This window comes from Triturus cristatus, chromosome 2_1, assembly GCF_964204655.1.
Source record: "Triturus cristatus chromosome 2_1, aTriCri1.1, whole genome shotgun sequence".
Classification (NCBI taxonomy): domain Eukaryota; kingdom Metazoa; phylum Chordata; class Amphibia; order Caudata; family Salamandridae; genus Triturus; species Triturus cristatus.
The window spans coordinates 1,065,562,613-1,065,580,700 of record NC_140581.1 but is presented as its reverse complement, the minus strand read 5'-3'; the positions used below and the strand labels follow the sequence as shown (position 1 = coordinate 1,065,580,700).

General features: G+C 41.9%; 1 protein-coding gene across 12 annotated transcripts in view; it reads left to right on the top strand.

The window, feature by feature from the left end:
• The window catches only part of PPP3CA (protein phosphatase 3 catalytic subunit alpha), a 617,342-nt gene that overhangs the window by 181,192 nt on the left and 418,062 nt on the right, over positions 1 to 18,088 (top strand). For all 12 annotated transcript variants that reach the window (XM_085635956.1, XM_085635997.1, XM_085636007.1 and 9 more), the window contains exon 2: positions 14,702 to 14,902. In XM_085635956.1, the coding sequence (XP_085492082.1) occupies positions 14,702 to 14,902 (201 nt within the window). The remainder of the gene's footprint in view (positions 1 to 14,701; positions 14,903 to 18,088) is intronic.

Genomic DNA, 18,088 nt, shown 5'->3' with positions numbered 1-18,088 from the left:
TTTTTTTTCAGTATTATGTAGCGCAAACTCGACCCAAAGGTTTTGGAGCGCTTTAAATATGCACAGGTACATTGCAAAAGGACACATTCATTTTTTGGGTAGGCATGGAGAGATTAAGTGATTTGCCCACAATCACAGGATGTATTTCTCTCTATTCCCTCTACCACACAATTATCTCACCATCCCTCTACCACACAATTATCTCACCAGATTTAACAATCTACCTGTAAACACGCTCTCTCGCTAACACTGCCTTTTTCTATCTCTTTTTCTCTCTATCTTATTCTCTCGCTTCACTCTATTCACAAATTACTCTCTCTATATACCATCTCTCTCGCGCTTTCTATCACTTTCACACTCGCATACTCTCTCACATAAGTAAAAAACATTTGCATCACAACTCCAATAGCTCTAACGCTAAAAAAAAAAAGTGAGACCTATTGCATTGCAAATACTTGTTTTTTATGCACATGCACTATCGAGCAGTCCGTTCCATACCCTGCTGCGTCGTTACGTCTGGACACAGCAGTCATCTTGGAACTAGAGAACACAAAACACAATTGATGCTTTGTTTTACCGACCCTATGGTCCTGCCAGATGCAGCAAGATGTGATATTGCTGTTTTTTCAGCTGGTAATGGAACCTCAGTTGTTGAAGCTAGTGGTGCCGCAGCAAAACGCTTTGATGGAGTACCAAGGCTGGTTTCTTCTGCTGACAAAAGGCTGTTTGAGTCAGCAATAAAATATCACACCTCCACAGCAGTAACTGTGGGAATGTAGAAACTGCTTTGAGGACTCCCTGGGTAATATGGTTAATGGGCTCATATTGTCAATATGAGTCTTTCATATCCAGTGTCCTAGTGCCACCATACCTTTATACTCAAACTGAGTGAAAAGAAAACCCTCTTTAATTTACACACAACAAAATACTTAACACAAAATTGCAAATGTACACAATAAAAAGCAGACATCTCTTCCTGAACTAGAGATCGGTGTAAGGACGTCTCTAGGTGTTAACATATGTTTGCAAAAGAGTTCACAATGTTAAAACCCTTCCTACTGCTTTTAGCATGGTATACACCATGCAAAGGCTCCTTCTTCTACTGTATCTGACACAGTATTTGCCATAACAATGTCTCTATCAGTGATGTTCGATGGAGCCTCTTCATAGGTAGACTACCGCAACAGTGGCCCAGTCAAATGCCCATAAAGAAGGCCACCAAAGGCGTAGTCATTTACCCTCGCTCTGTCCTGCTGTGTAAAATATTTTGTGATTACACTAGGGGTTTACTTAGGGGCACCCATCAATGCAAATTCCAGAATGAAACCAGCAACAGGCTCGGCATATCCTTAACGTTGCATTGATGGGTGCTATTGAAATGTAGCGTCCTTTTCATTTCGTGGAGGACCGGCTTTGGACCATGCATGTGAGCAGTGAGTAGATACTTCTCCAGAAGAGACCCTGCAGTTTAAATCTGTTTGAAAAGGTCTCCAAATCCAGGGTTTATGCGCAGAGAACAAATTCGCTACAGAATTAAGTTGAATTGCATGTTCAGAGCGTATTTCTGCTGCTATGCACTCTTTATTTTTTCCAACATGCTTGATGGTCTCGGCTAATTCATATGAATCCAGAACCAGTAGTTATTCCTGGAGTAAATTTCACTAACTATTTGAATGACTTTTTAGCACAGTGAAACATTAATCTCAAGATCTCTTAACTGATAAATGTGCCTGAAAAGGCCCGAGTAAGATTTTGCACTCTTTTTTTTTCCTGCTGCTAAGCAGTGTAATTCTATTTCCTTTAACTTGGGAAGATAGAGGATGAAAGTGCCCTTTTTAACCTCCACAACTATTGATGGGTAACTGATAAACACAAATGCATCAAGTGTTTGCCATGCTATGTCATGGCGCTGTACCTGGGGAGAGCCGAAGGCCTTCGAAGGCTTTTATGCTGCTATTGTGTCACATCGATAGAAAGATACATTACTTTCTTTTGGGCAGGAGCCAAGTGTTTAGATTTCCTGTATTGGCCATCTGCTGACCAAAAAATTCCCTGTACTAAAAATCAGCTCATCTAGCCAAACGTCTGAGCCTCCTTCAGAAGAAACATTATCTAGATCTGGACAGTCCTCATTCCAAAACTGCCCAGTCCTTCGTTGGTGCTGCAACCAACCTCTGCAACATGCTTCCTCCCACCCGGACCTTCTCTCCTTTAGAAGAAAAGCAAAAAAAAGCCTAATTTCTTTCTGCTCCTACTGAGCTAAGAGTTCAGAACCACAAACACTCTTTCGATCTCCTTCTTTAGAACTCAAAAGTTGTTTAGTTCAGGTTTAATTCGCCATCATCCCCCTTGCCATGCCTCTTTTTATGAAATGTTCAGTTATTTCTCTATACTGTTAAATTTCACATTTCGTCTATAATCCTACTGATACATGTAAAGCGCATTAATGCCTATTAGTGCATTGTAAATGAGCTAATATAGAGGTACTCTGCATGACTGATGAGGTGTACTGCATTAGCAGACCTCAGATACTTGAACAAGCTAGTCCTCTGCTACATACTTCGTGCAGCCTGCGAGAAGCAACAGATAACACCATGGCGACTCCCTACAGCAAGCAAAGAGGGAACCCTGCGATTTCAACAGTGAGACAATCGCAAACATACATTGCCCGTTACCCGGTGATTCCACTAGTCTTTCCTGAAAGAGTGCACAAGATCAGGACCCCAAAGGAGACCACTTTGGGAATAAATTACTATAGGGCCCTCTGGGTCAGAATGTCGGCTATGCGGCTGTCTGGAGACAGTGAAAAGTAACCTGTGGTAAGACGCCGAATTTGCAAAGAAACTCAAATGTTATTAATGTCGCTGTGAAAGTACTTGTCTTCATTCTCCGGTAGCAGAATCCTCCTTTTCTCTTTGGCTCTATGAAGTGTCTCACAAAAAATTTCGTTAAAAAAACCTGCCAGATTAAATTAGCGCAGCTATGCCGTCTGCAGTAAGGTATTGCGATGGTATCATTTGGGCACGAGGAGGAAAGTCAAGTTGGATTGAAGCGGGTCATTAAGGGTAATAATGATGAGTTTATTTTGCAGTAAGAAATGCTAGGTTAAGTTTATTGCCTGTTAGTCTATACTACTTGGAGGAAGAGATTCCTAAATTCTGCAAACAATAGAAGTAAAGGCATCAGTGGTTTCAGTTCTTTTGGGTGTAGTATTAACATCTCTGGCTTTTGCTTCACCACATTCATGGACTAGGGCCTATGGTAAGCTCCCTGTCTTATATCATTAATGCTTTGCTGCAGAGAAGGAAACTGGCGCTTTCAATTATGCTGTTTCATGGTCTCTTTAGTAAATTGCGATCTTATCCTTTTATTATTCTCGAGTTCATTGCTAGTGCACGCCCTGGCGCTTCACTAAGCTCTTCCTAGTCCTCTGCTGCTTGGGCACATGATTCCTCTGCTGAATCAGCCATTCAAAAAATATCCTATTAATTCTACTGTCATGCATTATAGGACCCTCTCTATTTAGCAGAAGCAAATGTGTTTTGTTTTCCCTTGAAAATGTTATCGACTTTCTCAATTTAACACTGTAGAAGTAGAGCTCGAGTTGGCCAACATTCTCATGGGGATTGCCTGTGAGTGACACAGTGAAATTACATGTTGCATTATTATGGTAGATGCATTTAACTACCATAACCCTATATTCTCTGTTAAATTTCGCAACCCGGCACATGTTGACTTTGTATTTCCTTTGAAAATGTTACCACATCTTGAGGTTGGCTAGCTGTTGAAGACGTCTCTGCTTGCAGCACAGTTTCTCTTGCAATTGACCACTGGTTTGTCCGTCCCCCTCCCCTGATTTACCAATCTATTTGCTTTTTCCTTCACTTTAACCTATGATTGGCTGTAGCAAGATCTTTACACACTGCTTAGTTTGCTCTCTGTCATAGGAACAGCCTCCTCTAGTGACTAATCCATCCTCAACTATAATGTTCATCAAATTGTTACAGATTTATATAGTCTTGACTGGAGTTGGGGGCTAGTGTGTAAGAGTTGAGCATAGACGTGTTCGAGGAGTTAGGAGATCGCCCTATTTGGTTGGGAAAAGGTAAATTGAATTTGGAAGTTTGGTTTGTTCCATTGGGGTAAAAAGTTGATTCCAAAAAGTTGATTCTACCTTTGTAAGTACATCCATTAAATGCTTCGTAGACCAGGGCGCATAGAGAAGTGGCATACTGAGCAGAGTATCTGAAGATTGGTACCATCTTTTAGTTGACAGGATGGCACAGGTTTCTTCCAACTACAAACTGTTCAAATGTTTCAGCTGTGGCAAAATGCACAGGATTGCTTAAACTCCTTTTTGTGCCATGAGGACCGCAACATCATATAACTCTGTATATGTTGTGGCCATTCTCACTGCAGTGGGTATTGTGGAAATGTATGTTGCCGAGAGGTGGCATGGAGTTAGTTTTCTTTTTGGCTCTGTTGCCACTAAAATAGCGTTGCCGCCACTGGACAAGAAGACTTCAGAAATATTCTCTTGTGCATAGTTGTTTTCTGGTGATATCTATATATAACATTATATATAACTCTATCCCAGTTTTCACCTGCACTGCCCTAGTCATAGTTTGATAAGTGGCATCAGCTTAGGAGGTTTGCTGCCCAATGCAAATAGGGGATTGTAAGTGGCAATACCTTGTTTCATATACAAGCATTTCTAGATCGCAATAAAGCAGAAATTCCCTTGATTAAAATATTCGATAATTTTTCACCCATTGAAAGTACTTTGAATCAGGAATTGGCGACTTTAGTTTACACCCTGAAGAATCGTTCTCCTTCCAACTTCCAGGAATAAAGAGTTCAATAATTCCATTTCGGACCCTCATGGACCGTCCCATTCAGTACTGTTTTGGCGCTAGTCCACTTAGGTTGGGACCCAGCGTGGGATAGAAGAAGCTGGCATGCAAAAAGCCTTTGTGATCTGCCCAGCACTGCCGACCTTAGTGGCGCTGCTTCTTTCAATAAAGAGCTGCTTTCAGCTGCAGAATTGCAAACTTTTTATGACCTTGAAAGCGGCAGGTTGCATTCCGGTAACCACTTTTACAGTGCGGAACAAGGAACAGAATGCGACCTTTTACCTTTTCAAATGGTTTTGTTCTGTATTGATTTGATGGGTTGTAAGAGGGTAGTTTGATAGTTAATTATATGTTGATCTAGAATGTAGTGAGCTGCCCCCCCCCCACGTGTTCAGGTGACATAGTAGAGGTAGCTGAAGACAACCTGGTCAACAACTGAGCTGTAAATTAAATGAAAAAGAATTGAATTTAGCCAAAGAAATGCTGCTTGTGGGGAAGTGAAGAGGTGAAGTGAGAGTAGAGACTTGACAGGTATTCATGTCATTGACATTTAATACATTGCACTTGTCACACTTTCTGATGATGAGTATATTTTAGTTTTTTTGCTGGCACAGGAGTTGGTCATCTGTAATGGTACGTCTCTAGCATGTGAACTCTCAATCCTGTCGTGATTTCTAAAGCAGCAGTTGTGTAGCTGCATTGAACGTCTTCATTTGTGTATGTGGACACCTGTCTCTACTGCCGCTCATTACCCTTGCTCATGACTTCTGTAGTCCTCCTGGTTTTCTAATTTGTTCCTTTGGGTCTGGCATGTTCTTTAAGTGAGTCGTTAATATTCCTGCCCCAAAGAACGTTTTTCAGATTGAAAATATCACTGGTTAATGTGCGTGATTTAATGGAAAATGAAAACTGAGAAACCACATTGGAGGAAACCAAATCATTGAAAAACAATTTTAAGGAAAGACCATTTTAAGGAAATAAAAAAAAATATTGAAAATTAAAGGACCACTTTTAAAGGAAAGATAATTTTAAGGAACAATCCAAAATTGCATTAAACTTGGGGGGAGTTTAGGACTACTGTGGGGTTTTTGGGTTCAGGGATAGGTAATGTTTAGGGTGATGAGGGGTGCTTAGGGGTCAGGAATAATTTGGATTTCAGGGATAGACAGGGGCATTAAGGGGTCAGAGATGGGTGGAGTGTAGGTGTGGAGAGGGGTTTTAGGGCTCACAGAGTATTGTTTGTGTGTGGGGTGTTTTTAGGTTTCAGGGATGGTTGAAGTGTAAGGGTGTTGAAGGCTTTTAGAGTTCATGAATGGGTGTACTTTAGGGCCTGTGATGGTTTTTAAGGTTTAATTATGGATAGCGACTGGGGTGGTGAAGAGTTTTTAGGGTTCAGGATGGGGTGGAGTTTAGATGTACAAAGAGGTTTTTAGAGCTGAGGGATGAGTAGATTAGGGTGATGAGTTCTTGTGGCTGGTGTTATAAGGGCGGTGTAAGTTTTTAGGGTTCAGCTATGGGCGGAGTTTGGGTGCCCTGAGGTGTTTAAAGGGGCATTGGAAGGGTGGCGTTTGGGCGTAGAAAGGGGTCTTTAAGATTCGGGTGGACTTGGGGTAGTGAGTGATATTATGGTTCAGGGATGGTGGATTTTGGTGGTAGAAAGGGCTTTTAGGTTTCAGGGATAAGTGTAGTTTAGGTGTTATAAGGGGCTTTATGGGGCAGGAATTGATGGTGTTTAGGGGTTGCAAGGGTTCAGGGATGGATGGTGTTTAATGTTGGTGATGGGTCAGCACATTAAAAGTCTCCAAAATAATTGTTTTACTATGTAAAAGTTATAAATGGGAAATAATGTCCGCTGCAGTAAAGCACTGATATAAATATCTTCTACAAAACTGTTTCTGAAAGTAAGACCAGCAAGCATTGAATTTACACTTAAAAAATAAGCATTCAAAAGCCAATTTCTACCCAAATAAATTCAATGAATGTGGTTTCTACAAAAAAGTAAATGCCATTCATTCTGAAAATGTACATTAACTGGATTAGATGGAATGGTTTCTCAGTAGTGGTATTCCATGAAATCGTTTTTCTATGAAATCACATACAACCACCACACAATGGTGTAACTGGCACGGGGTTTTAATACAAGTGTTCAGATTCATACCTGAAACTGAGTCACTTAAGCTATGTGGGAAATAGCTTTTAGATTCAAGCAATCTCTTTACTTAGTCACTAGATTTATATGTTATATTCCTGCCCTGTCCCCACCGCCAATATGCTAATTATGCAGCATATTTGTTTGGAATTTATGGTTGGACTTCAGAGAAATATAGGTGTCTGTGATGAAGTGGGAGCCAATCAGAAGCCTTCTGGGTGATGTGCATTGGCGTTCAGACACAACATGTATCAGATCACGTAGAACGTACATAGAAGGATTTAGAAGGGGGCCTGGACCAGAGGTAAGAGTGGCTCACAGTAATAGTGGGTCATGTGGAGTTTTTCTGGGGGGAAGGTCAGAGGAAATTAGGTGAGAGAGAAGAGGGGACAGAGTTGCACAGCCAAGTATTGCTTTCTACTTCTGCCCTTTCTTTACAAACTTCTCTCTGTAACCCCTTCTCTTTCCTCACTCCATCTGCCTTCTTACTGCTCCTGTTATTGACACCCTACCTAACCCCGCCTTTCCTTACAAACTTCCATCTCCAATTTTGGTTAGCCTATATCTCACCACACAAGCTCTGAGCACTTGGAGGAAGGTGTAGAGGAGTATGGGTTCTAGAGGTTAGATGGCAATGGTTAGCGAGAACGTTGTGCAAGATGTTTTAGTAGGGCTGGTTCCATGGTACCATATTTACATAGAAAAGGGTGTCTGCAAATCCAGACCCAGGCCAAGAGATGGATTTTGCAAGTACGTATTCAAATTTCAGCTGCACATTTGGGAAACGAGACAACCAAGTCATTATAGCCTTTTTCGGTTTCATTTTTTTTTAAAAATATTTTACTTTTTAAATTATTCTCAATATTGAACTGTTGGAAAGTGTCCACTCATAGCTATGTGTATTGAAGCCTAAACAATTACCTTGGAAAAAACATTGGCATCTTTGGCAAAATTTAAACCTCTCTGATAATGTTTTTAAAGGTTGTGGAGGTTAATAATTTTAAATAATAAATTTGGAAAGGGAAATCTATAGTACCCCTGTCCTTCTGAACATAGGAAACACAAAGAGATGATGGACGGAGCACTGAAGCTTCTCATGGACTCACTCCCAGTCACAGATCTGGGTCGAATCCATCATCGTTCATTAGCTCACTTAGCCTCCCCAGTGCAGACCAGCCATATGCAAATCAGTCTTGACCCTATTTCTCATGGGAATAGTCCAGCCTGAGCTGCCAGGCCAGGTCTTCCCGGGACCGGAAACAAGCATCCTAGGACTGGTTTCGGGGTAACACCCTTCATCAGCCAGATTTAGATCTTGGCAGGTGGGTTACTCAGTCACAACGGTGACTGATATTCCATCCGCTGACATATAAATCCCATAGGATATAATAGGATTTATGTCGGCGTACCGGATATCCGTCACCGTTGTGACAGAGTAACCTGTACACCAAGACCTACATCAAGCCATAGCCTTTGTTTATTTCTCATCCTTACCACCTCTAGAGCTGTTGCGGTGGGTTTTTTTAGCAGTCCATGCTGAATTTACCGTTTTTTTGGTACGTAACTAATTTGTGGGCTTATTTATATTTATTTTTTTATATAGGGCGAACTTGACCCGAAGGTATTGGATCACTTTCCATGAGCCCCAGTTGAACACATTAATTTTGTTAGGCACAGGGAGATTAAGTGATTTGCACAGAATCCTGCCAAACTCGAACCCAGTTTCCCAGCTTCGAGGTTAACCGCTCTAGCTGTTAGGCTACATCCTCTCCTGTGTTGTTACCGAACACAGTGGCGATTGAAATACTGCTCGAGTGCAATAAAGCAAACTGTGGGTTGCAAGCAAAGTCCAAGCAATAAATAGAATTGGTTAAAATTATCTATCTTGGTACATTTGGTGCACCTCAAAGACAGAGGTCAAATGTCAGGCTAGGTCTCCTGCTGCTGATGTTGTTTTTAAGCTGGGGACTGGTGTTTACAAACTGCTCACTCTTTGCAGTCAGAAAAAGAAAGTCAATTTGTGGCAATCCTGCTGGAGTACATAGCGTGAAATTAAATGCTGTAGTATTAGGATTTTATTTTTTCGTAACACAAATTTAAATACTTTTAAGTTAACTGTACACATTCAACAGTCAGGAATACAAACATTAAGCACATTGTTTTGTAATTCTGAATTGTAATGGAAACAAAGATTTTAATACGATCAGAACAAATCAAGAGACTATACTTGGTGAGCCACAAATAATAAATATTCACAGAAACAAGATTTCCACACATCATTTGTGGGCAGTATAGTTTTATGAATGCAATTGTATGTCTATGCAAATGTAGTGATCTTTCAATCGAAAAAGGGCTGTCTATAAATGACAATGTGTTACCACATGATGCTTTAGTTACAATAAAAAATTGTCTGACTTATGCTCAATAAAGTTACATCGGCCGCAAAAGTTTGTAGGACTAAAATGTGGGTTTTGGTTCTAGGTTTGGGAAGCACTGCTTTAGAGGATAACAGGCTACACCAGCACTGTCTGGATTTGGACCCATGGCCTTTGCATCAAAAGCACACACATACAGACACCCACTTCTAAAAAAGCATGCATTAACACAACAAGGGTATTTTACTTCTTGTATTTTAAATGGACATCGCACTGATGCTAGCATGGCAGGAAGTATAGTCTGCAGATGACAGAAAGATGGTTATAATAGAATAGTGTCCTCCTGAATCTAGGAGAAACGAAGAGGAGACTGACCAGTAGTGTGGTCGATGGTCACTGCGAAGGCAACTGAATATGTGGAAATTAGGGTAGAGGATGTTTGGTTTCCTATAACTGTGTAGGAGAGCACATGCACAACTGCTGCATGCTGAAACCAGAAATTTGCTAAGCAATGGCAGAATGCAGTGGCAGTCGCCACAACATGAAGGTGGGGGTGTGGGAGACTGACGGACGGACAGATGGATGGGTGAGCAGGCGGGGGTGGTAATGGGGAAGGAAAAATTATAATTTTTAAATCAACTTCATTTTTCCCCGCAGGCTCAGACGTCCGCCGCAGCAGCCTCGGAGGTCTCCCAGCAGTCTTGGGAAAGGCAGAGGTTGCTCAGCTAATCCTGGTGCTGCTCTCCTGCCATGACAGCAGCGCCAGGATTGGTCTGAGTGGCCTGCTCTGCCGATCAGACACTGCCTGTGAGACTGCGGCATTTCTCTAACCCGACTCTCAACACAGCTTGGTTGGAGAAATAGATGTGCTCATGAATGTTTGGCCTGCCAACCTACATGTGCACTTCTAAGTGCCACCACCTGCCTGTCATGGCCCCGCCCTGCACGCATGTCAGAATCAGACAAAGAAAAATAAAATTCTATTGTTTCATTTTATTTTTCTGTGACTAACATGGACGATTGGGGCGACACTCCTCCGCCATTACGGAGGAGTCACCCTGGCAGCATGTTAAGACAAGCATACACCGTGTTCATGGTGCAAGTGTTAGCAAAGAGTATCTGACAGAGGAAAAAGCAGGTAGATATGAAATAATCTTTTATGCATGCATTCACTTAGAGGCGCAAGGATACACCCAAAGAGCCAATAGCGTTAGTTTATGGAGAAATACTCTTCTAGGCTGAGCTAAGATGTGATTGACAAAGTCTGAAGCCAAGAGCTAAAAGAGGCTGGTTAAGAAAAAGCCAATGGTTGAAATGGAGGGACCCAAAGCCCACTGTATGTATATTAGAGACAATGTGTTTTAGAGTGCTGCCTTTCAAACACCTAAAAAGGTTCCAATTAACATCAGTGTTGGGCCTCTTCCTTGTCTTTTGTGCCTTTGGCGAAAGAATGTGATGGTCTTACATTGACAAGGCAGCTATTTTGAAAAGGATACGAAAAGATGTTGCCTTTACTTTGAACCCTTTGTCTGGATCAGTGGAAGCATAATACAGGAACTGAAGTTTCACACATCCTTATTGCTACAAGCCAAGCACACTATGCAATGGATAAGTTTGCCTTTGTGGTTTATGCCCTCGACTTTGATCGGTTTTTGCGTGCAGACTTTTTTGTTTTCCTTAAAACTTAAGTTTTTGCCTAATGTGGCTGGGGCATTAGATGTTTGTTTGTTCCCACAACTTGGTCGGATAACTACATCCAGATGGCGGGGCGAATGAAAGGTTATCTAGCTAGGCTTTGAGAAGAGGAGGCATGCTCTCTTGGGACAAGGAGGTACAATTGAATAAGTAGTAGGGCGGTGTAAGAGTTTGAAGTATGCAGAGAAAAACAATTCTTTGTACAGTTTGTTGCAAAAGCCAGTGGGCGTTTTTTGTGATTTACATTTATTCCCAGTGGAAGATGCCTTGTATAACTGCAAATTATAGAATACTCAAAATAGACATAGTACGATCCTTGCTGGAGGTTGTGGCGCACTGGTGTCTGTGAAGTACTTTAATGAAGATATCACTGATTTTTGCAGTTCCTGAGGATATGCTCTCAGGGCTTGTCTTAAGACTTGCACTCCTGGGTGCCTCGTTGCCGGACGTTTAGAAGCTGTCATGGCTCCATATGCAAATCCTGTATATTTGTGGCCAGTGATGAGTTTTCAGTCCTCATGATGAAGGTAAATATGAACGTGTGGCAGCTTTGGGGACTGGTACAAATTAAATGCAGATGCCTTTTGGAAAAAGGTTCTCCATATTTGCATCATAATAGGTAACATGGTGTGCCTTTGTCGGTGTTTGTTGAAAAAAGATGAACTGGAATGTAATGCAGAGAAATAAACAGCATGGCCAATGATTGGCCTCAGTTGTATTTAGAAAGGCTCCAGCCCTCCCATGAAAGTGTTTTATTTTTAAATTTTTTGTGAATTACATAAGTAATGAAATATGTTATTGATATGTTTGATAAATGCTTGTTTCTGGATTTTTTGTGTGGATTGTTTTGCGGTTCAAATAATTTGAAGTGCTTAGACCGGTGTCCCTGTTTTCCGGTAATGACTCAGTAGGGGTCACCGGATTCCAGTAATGATTCAATGAAGGTCCCCGCATTTTAATAACTATTCATTTGTGGGAGGGTGGGCCCAGTGTTCCATTAGTGATCCAGTGAAGGTCCCGCATTCCAATAATGATTCATTAGGAGGTAGAGGGGCCCCAGCATGCCAATAATGATTGTGTAGGTCCACGGGTTCTAGTAAGGATTAAGTGGGGAGTCAACAGAAGTCGTTAACTATTTAGTGATTTTTTTTTTTTCCCCCTGTGCGCGTTGTGGTACAAAAGACGGCCCCAATGGAGTTCGGACCCTAGGAAAAGGTGTTGGTACAGAACATGCAATTCTTGTTCTTCGACTTGCAGTCATATGCTGCACAATTTCTAACTCCTAATTGGTGCAAGAGGACAAGACTTACACGTGTCACCACAATCATTGCTCTAAATGGGTCTACTGCACTGTGTCTAGAGTATCATATCAATCACAAAGGATCTATTCAGATAGGCCAGAGATTGCAGGGGATGTGCATCAATTCGGCTCCCTGACTTGGTGCAAATGTCTAGCTAGAAAGCAAATAAGTGCTCAAGAGGAGGGGAACCCTGAGTTACATTTTATTAACGTTGACCGTGAAGTTTTTGTGTGGTGAATCCGTTGCATAGAACATCGGATCAGCTTACATTAATATATATATTATTTTGGTGTTAAAACATTTGACTAGTCAATATTTATTACAGACAGTATAGATATGTTTGAGTTTGAGCTGTATGATGATTCCAAAACATTCTTTTTTTTTTTCCTTTTTTATTTTAAAAATAGGTCTTCATATTATACAATTTCTCTGCTCACATAACTTCAATATCAGTGAAAATGGAAACATTTTGACATTTGGGGGCTACCGCTCCTATCACTTTTTAATGTGTTGGAACATGATGCATGTTATGCTCTGTAACACCTGCATTTCTGATGCTGTCTTTCAAATGTACATTTTTTTAGTGGGTCTTTAAATATGGTACTGCAGTTTTAACAACCGCTTTCCCAGTCCTCCTTTTCAATGGACGTTTTCGAATATAACCTTTTGAACTGGTAATTTTGATGTAAGGATATATATCGTTAAGCGATACAGCCATTTAACAACCACATTTTGCCTATCATAAAATATTTTCTGCTTTCATTTCGGGGGCACTGCAGGGGGTGTTATGGCTGTGTTGCCTATAAAACTGTCTAATTTGAGAGGATTTTAGTTTTAAATAGACTATCCTTTGGCGTAAGTCTCCCAGTGTAATACCAATCTACTGAGTTCAATGCCTATCAGCCAGTATAAAATAGTACTTACGAACGTGTGTTAACGGAACGTTCAGGTTATAAAACAAAATCGAAGAACCACTGAAGGTCCCCAGTTACGGTTAGTTACACTACCATAGCCCTTTATTCAAACACCCCTGTTTTTTTGGCTCATACGTTTACTTGCGGTTGTCCTTCCGAATAAGAGGCATTTCCTTTTCAATATACTTAGAGTTCATACTACTGCATTTGTGAATCAGGCCTTGTCAGTGTTGGCCGCCAAATTGTTGAATGCGCTACCTGTCCAGATTCGGGAATGATCTTCCCTCGTACTTTTCAGGAAAAACTTTAAAAGTGCAGCTTTTTGATCAACCTCCGCTCTGCAGCTACTTAACCAAATGTTGAAGATTCGTATCAAGAAACCTTTTTGCTGAATGATTCTCAGCATAAATGACCAGAATATAAATCTAACTTTCACCCCACCACACCAATGTCTTACTGACCTTCTTACAAGACCATATGAATGCATCAAGTATTATATCATAAATGGCACTGTTCAAACGTGAAGTTCCACAAGATTGTTTTGTGCGCTTCTGATCCATTTTCCAACAATTTCAACTTGTTCGTTGTGTGGTACATTTTCGAGAAATTGGCAGGGCTGCATGTATCGTAGATATTTCCTGTAAGCATTGTTTTTAAAAGTCTCTGTAATACTAGGCAGTGTTTGATGGTCGAACTATTTAGTCTAAATCTGCTCTGCTCACTGGAAATATGTATGGTCGTACTTGCAATTCATAGAGAATGTTTTGTAAATGTCCATACATACTAGAGGTAAAATAGCTGCATCGTGATTTTTCAAGGACCTTATTTTATATAGTGGGTTAATGATGCTGACTTTCCCGGAGGAGGGAATATTTCTTTTGATGGAGTTACAAATCAAACATAAAATGGCTGTCTGACTCCTCCCCACCCGTTAGTCAAGCCTATGGCTGATTTGAATTTAAATTAGGCCTATAATGGAATTTAATGGCTGATCAAGTACAATATTGAATTAAAAACTTTATTGTGGATTTATTTTCGAACTATAAAAGATCGCCCTTTCGTTTCTGGTACTCTCCTCGTTTTGATTAGCTCACAGCAAATGTGTCAACCGTGTTTTTTATTGATCATATTTCGTTTACCAGCTTGTCTTTAAGGCAGTGTACATTCCACCAATGGATTCTTCACTAGACTTTGTACATAACCCACAAACCTCTGAAGATTTTCCTGTTTCTGCCTACCTAGTGGACTGTAAAAGATTGGATGCATGTTGTGCCCCTAAGCAACCCTTGGTGCATGCCTCCCGATACATTTTTATGCTGCTTCAAAAAACTGTGCAACCTTGATTAAACCTCAATAACTAAAACTTTAGTTTGCATTAAGTTTCACTTGAATAAACAATGCTCTTCTTTTTCAGCTGTCCCTTTTCCTCCAAACCACCGGCTTACAGCAAAGGAGGTGTTCGACAATGATGGGAAACCCCGGGTAGATGTCCTCAAAGCCCATCTCATGAAAGAAGGTCGACTGGAAGAAAACATTGCTTTGAGAATTATCACAGAGGGAGCATCTATTCTACGTCAAGAAAAGAATTTGCTTGATATTGATGCACCGGTCACAGGTAAATAGTTTACTTAAATGGTGTTTAATGCATGCCAACAGCTTGGATTATCTAGTGAAAGCCCTTTCCTAAATCCTACTAGTGGTTGAAAAGTTCTTTGGGCATGCATCCATTCCCAGCACTGTGGTTTTCAGTACAGCCAGGATGTTAATTGTTTGTCTCAGCTTGCGGCTAGATTTCAACTAAAAAATCATTATCCTAAGGTTGTGCATTATTTTTGCTAGTATTCCATCTTATATGACCATGATTTAAGAAAGTAAGTTAAAATCACGAAACGTTATAACCTGAATGGCTGTGCATGGAGTTAGGATAAAAGCTTGTTAGAACCCTTGGAATAAACTTCTCTGAGGGAGAAGTGCCTCTCCATAGCATTTGCAGTCAGTCACCAAAGTAGAAGGGCTCTCAGGGACAAGCCACACCAATAATGTATGGTAGGAGCCCGACGGTCCGCCCAGGATCATTCACACTGAGAGGGAATCTGAGCATGACAGGAGGCCCCCAGCTCGCAGCACAGCAGTGCGTCTTCAAGACCTCGTGTTGATGTGACCAGCATATCTAGTGGCGAGCAGGGAGCTAGACACACTTACAAACTGCACAACAGGCACGTCCCATTTGACAGAGCAACATTAAGTTAATGGCAGGACATTCTTCGCTCATTCCAGGAACCGCCATTCATAAGTCTTCAGTAATATTCGCTTTTTGTGTTCCAAGTGTGAAGGAAACGCAGTGCAGAACTTCTTAAAGGAAATGTTTCATTTCTCTGTGTATTATTGCAGGACAGGCATAATTTTAAGTTTACGAATGCATTCCTGTGTTTTTTAATATGGGTTTATGTGCTGCCTCAAACATTTGTTTCTTTACAGTGACAAAAAGATGGACACAAATGTGTTTATTTTATATCCTCTATTTTCTAGGGTATATAATCAATTTAGTTTACTCATATGCTACGGTTGCAAAGAAGGGCTAGAGAATGTGGCAGCCCTTGCCATGAAATTCACTGACCCCCTTTTTAGGTCTTGCCTGACCCAGCGCATGCGCTGGTCTGGCGAGACTTATTGAGAGGGCTCCAAAAAGTGCTACCAGGCCAGCCTAGAGCTACAGTGCATGTGTGCGCGCGTGCCGCGCTGTACCGCGATTACTTTCACTTTCACGGCCGCTTTGATGTTTGATCGAGATTACTTTCACGGCCGCACGGCCGATTTGCATAGCCAATAGGTCTCGCCTGTGGGACCTTATAAGTATTTAGTTATGCAACTGTTGCATAGCTAAACACTTATAAGGTCCCAAAGGCGAGACCTATTGGCTATGTCAATGCTTGTTTTTCCCCCCAATAGTGCTCGTTGGCAATATACAAAATTCATAAATGAGTCGTTGTCAATGCTACCTGGGACATTTTCTCTCGCATGTATATCTCGATTAATATCCACCACTCAAATTACTTTCATATTTCACTATACTAATTAAAAATTTCCTAGCTAACGTAATGGAAAGTTTCAATTCTATTAAGGACTCGGAGGCGAGGATTATGCCTTCTTTCTTCACCTTATTCTCATTAGCAGCGTAGAAGTAAACAAAGACTACGTTTCCCATGGAACACAGGGAAAAAGCAGTAAAGAAACATAGCAACAACCAATCCGGAAGAAGCTTCAATGTCCAATCGGGGGCTACCGAGCCCAACATAGTCCTCTGTTAGTGTCCCCTCTGCCTCTTTCTGAACGCGAAGTCAGCCACTCTGAGCACGTCTTGTTTCTGGGAATCAGAACCTGAAACAACAGGGAACACATTACCCAAAGGAAAACCACTGCTAAAGCCTGTAAAAGAGCATGGAGCAGTAACGTAATATACAGCATAACAATATATACACTCAACTCAAAGTCCAGTACTTACTGTAATACTGGGAGGGGTCTCCTCCAGAAGCATAGGGCGGGATAATCCTCGCCTTCGAGTCCTTAATAGAATTGAAACTTTCTGTTACGTTATCTAGGAATTTTTTCATTCTATGTCAGGACTGGAGGCGAGGATCATGCTTGTTCAAAGCTTGCCCACAACCAGCTGAGCCATATTAAGCACCGGTTTAAAGTAGAACCTCTTAAAGGTGGAATCTGAGGACCAATCAGCTGCGTTGAGGATATCCTCCAACCTGTCACCCAAGCCAAATGCTTAAGAGGCCATAGCCCCCCGTGCTGAATGCGCCCCAAAGTGACGAAGGCTAATGCCCGCCTCTTGCATCACCCAAAGAACCCATCTAGCGATGGTGGGTGAGGAAACCGCTTTAAAGGGTTTCCGGAGCGCTATAAGGAGCAGACGCTCTCCTGGGGGACGGAATTCTTCCGTCATTTCCTCATATGCCTTGAGACATCTAACAACGCACAGTTTCGGATAGTCAGGGAACTCCGGAGAGGAAATAACCCTGGTATGGCATTTGGTACGGCGAAGCAGTGTGAAGGTCACCCCCTCAGGGGTGAACATCCTCCCGGAGATATCCAGGGCCCGGACATCCGAGACCCGTCTGCAAGAAACAAGGTAAAGAAGCATGGCAAGCTTTGCAGAAAGTTCTTTTCTGGAGAGGAACTTGTTAGGTTGACAAGACAAACAGGTTGAGAACTTGATTAACATCCCAAAGGGCGGAGTAGCACTGCTCAGGTGGTAACGAAAGCCGTATACCCCTAAGAAGCCTGCAAACTAAGGGGTGCTCACCCATAGGGACTCCCTGGACCGGAACATGGCCAGAAGAAATGGCCGACCTAAAGGTGTTGATGGGGCGGTATGCCAGCCCGTCAGAAGCGAGTTGCACCAGAAAACTCACTACGTGTACAACGTCAGCGACCAAGGGATCGAAATTCCGTCGCAAACACCAACGGGCCCATCTGCCCCACGCGGATTTGTATCTCTTGACCGTGCTGTCCGCCCAAGCTTTGGAGATGACTCTTAGCCTCCCAAAAAAGTCCTGGGGCTTCCCATCTGCCCCTGAAATCCGCCACGCCATGAGAAATAGCGAGCCCGTCCACACTAGTGGGTGAGGAATCCCGTCCAGGTTCGTAAAGCGAGTCGGAAAGTGGGGGAGTAGGATTGGAAAATCCCAAGAAAGTTCCAGAAGAACTGGAAACCAGACTTGTGACCTCCAAAGTGGAGTAATCCGCACCAGATCTGCCGACTGCCTGCGGACTTGTGCTTAGGCCCGTGTGA